The sequence below is a fragment of the Plectropomus leopardus genome, unplaced genomic scaffold (genome assembly GCF_008729295.1).
Source record: "Plectropomus leopardus isolate mb unplaced genomic scaffold, YSFRI_Pleo_2.0 unplaced_scaffold20501, whole genome shotgun sequence".
Taxonomy (NCBI): Eukaryota; Metazoa; Chordata; class Actinopteri; order Perciformes; family Serranidae; genus Plectropomus; species Plectropomus leopardus.
This window is the reverse complement of record NW_024622164.1, coordinates 1-1,999: the sequence shown is the minus strand read 5'-3', so window position 1 is coordinate 1,999 and position 1,999 is coordinate 1. Positions and strand designations below refer to the sequence as shown.

Sequence of the window (1,999 nt, the reverse complement as noted above, 5' to 3'; positions counted from 1 at the left end):
CGACGTCTCACAGACGGACAGACGGACCGCCCTCTATGACTGCTGGTGCGGAGCAATTCATACTTAAAATAGAAAAAAAAGCAACCCACTTTTTTTTCTTATATATATAAAAATGCTCAAAAACGTTTGGCGCTGAAGCGAGCTCCTCAGCACCGCCGGGATTCGTTAGAAAATTGTAAGAAATTCTTTAAAAAGAACTCCGTCCTGCGTTGCGTCTCAGTGAAACTCCACAAACTCCTCCAGAGTTTTGGGGATCTGGTTGCGGTACGTGATCTGGTGCTGCCGCACGGCGCGCGCCGCCAGGCACTTGAGGCTCATCTTCATCTGCGTCTTCAGCAAGATCTCCGACACGCCCGTGGTGCTCTTGTCCAGCGGCGTCTTCTTCTGCTTGTTGGTCATGTCCGTGTGGGCGCCGGCCTCCACTAGGTTGATGATGATGGCGTGCAGCGTGAGGAAGTCGCTGATGGGCCGGTTGTACTGCACGATGACGTGCAGCGGGGTGTTGCCCTCGTGGTCGACGGCGTTGACCTGCGCGCCGCAGTCCAGCAGCAGCTTGGTGACCTGCGCGCTCGGGAAGCTGCAGACGTCGTTGGTGTGGAAGTCGTCGACCGGCGTGCTGGAGCTGATGGCGAGGTGGAGCAGAGAGGCGCCGTCGCGGGAGCGCGGGTCCAGCTGGATCAGGTCGTAGATGTGCTTGTTGATGCGTGCGCGCTCCTCGTCGCTGCAGCTGGTCTTGGTGGAGATGCAGGCCAGGTAGAGGAAGGTGAAGACGTTGGACTCGTAGTTGTCCATGGCCTGCGGCAGCTCGGACTCGGCCGCCGCCTCCACGCGAGCCATGCTTCGCTGAATCTCCAGCACGCTGCAGCTCAGCACCTGCTCCACGGCCGAGGCCAGCACCTGCTCCTTCAGGTGGACCATCTGCGAGAACACCTGGGCGAAGCGCAGCAGGTCCTTGTGGGTGTTGCGGTTTCCTTTCTGCCGCAGACGGAGCGCGTGAAGCCACAGTTTGATGCACTGTTCAAACTCCATGTTGTCAGCGTACACGGCGCCGCGATAGATGATGGGGTGCGACACGTCGATGTTGTCCGAGCCCAGAACGCGCTCCCGGATCATCAGCCCCTCCATGTGCAGAGCGTCCCGGTCCACCCTGATGGCCTCCAGTTCTTGAGGTGTCCTGGACTCGCTGCGGCCGCCGTAGGCCTCGATGGCGGGCAGCAGCTGCTTGGCAATGACGTTTTCTGCGTCGTGGTAGCGCTCTGTCATGGCCATGTGCAGGTAGTGGTAGGTCCTCTGGATGTCGTAGTTCTCCCGGTCGTTGGCGAATGAAGCGCCGAGCAGCTCCAGGGCCTCGATGCGGCTGCGCGAATCACAGTCGGCGTGCGCCAGCAGCAGCTCCACCACGTCTGCTTTGCAGCTCTCTGCGGCGACCTTCAGTGGCGTCATGCCGTGTCCGTTCACCACCATGCCCGCCTTGCAGCGCACCAGCTCTTTGACGATCTCCAGATGGCCCGCCTCCGCCGCAAAGTGCAGGGCGGTGGCCCCGCAGTGCGCCTTGGCGTTGGGGTCCGCCCCCTGCTCCAGCAGGAACTGTACAACGTCGGTGTGGCCCTTGTAGGCGGCGATCATCAGGCAGGTGTTGTTGTACTTGTTGGTGATCTTGATGTCGGCGTTGTGTTCCACCAGGTAGCGCACGATGTCCAGGCGCCCGTCGAAACAGGCGGCCCGCAGCGGGGTGGAGTTAGTGATGGTGGTGTGGTTCACGTTGGCGTGGTGACTCAGCAGCAGGCGCACCACCTCAAAGTGTCCCGCGCCAGCCGCACACCACAGCGCCGTGGCCCCGTCGATGACATAGCTGCAGGACAGACAGAGGACAGTTAACCCGTTTTCAAATGTGTAATTATCATAATTATATAGTTTTTCCATTTTCCCTAAACATTTTCCTCCAGCTTTATATATATATATATACACACACACACACACACACACACACACACACACA

General features: G+C 59.0%; 1 protein-coding gene across 1 annotated transcript; it reads right to left on the bottom strand.

The window, feature by feature from the left end:
• Positions 1-14: 14 nt before the first annotated feature.
• Positions 15-1,852, bottom strand: fem1b (fem-1 homolog b; the record flags this gene model as incomplete). Its single annotated transcript, XM_042515691.1, has 1 exon — positions 15-1,852. A coding segment is annotated over one exon (1,636 nt), but the record flags the coding sequence as incomplete, so codon positions are not given.
• Between the last annotated feature and the right edge of the window lie 147 nt (positions 1,853-1,999).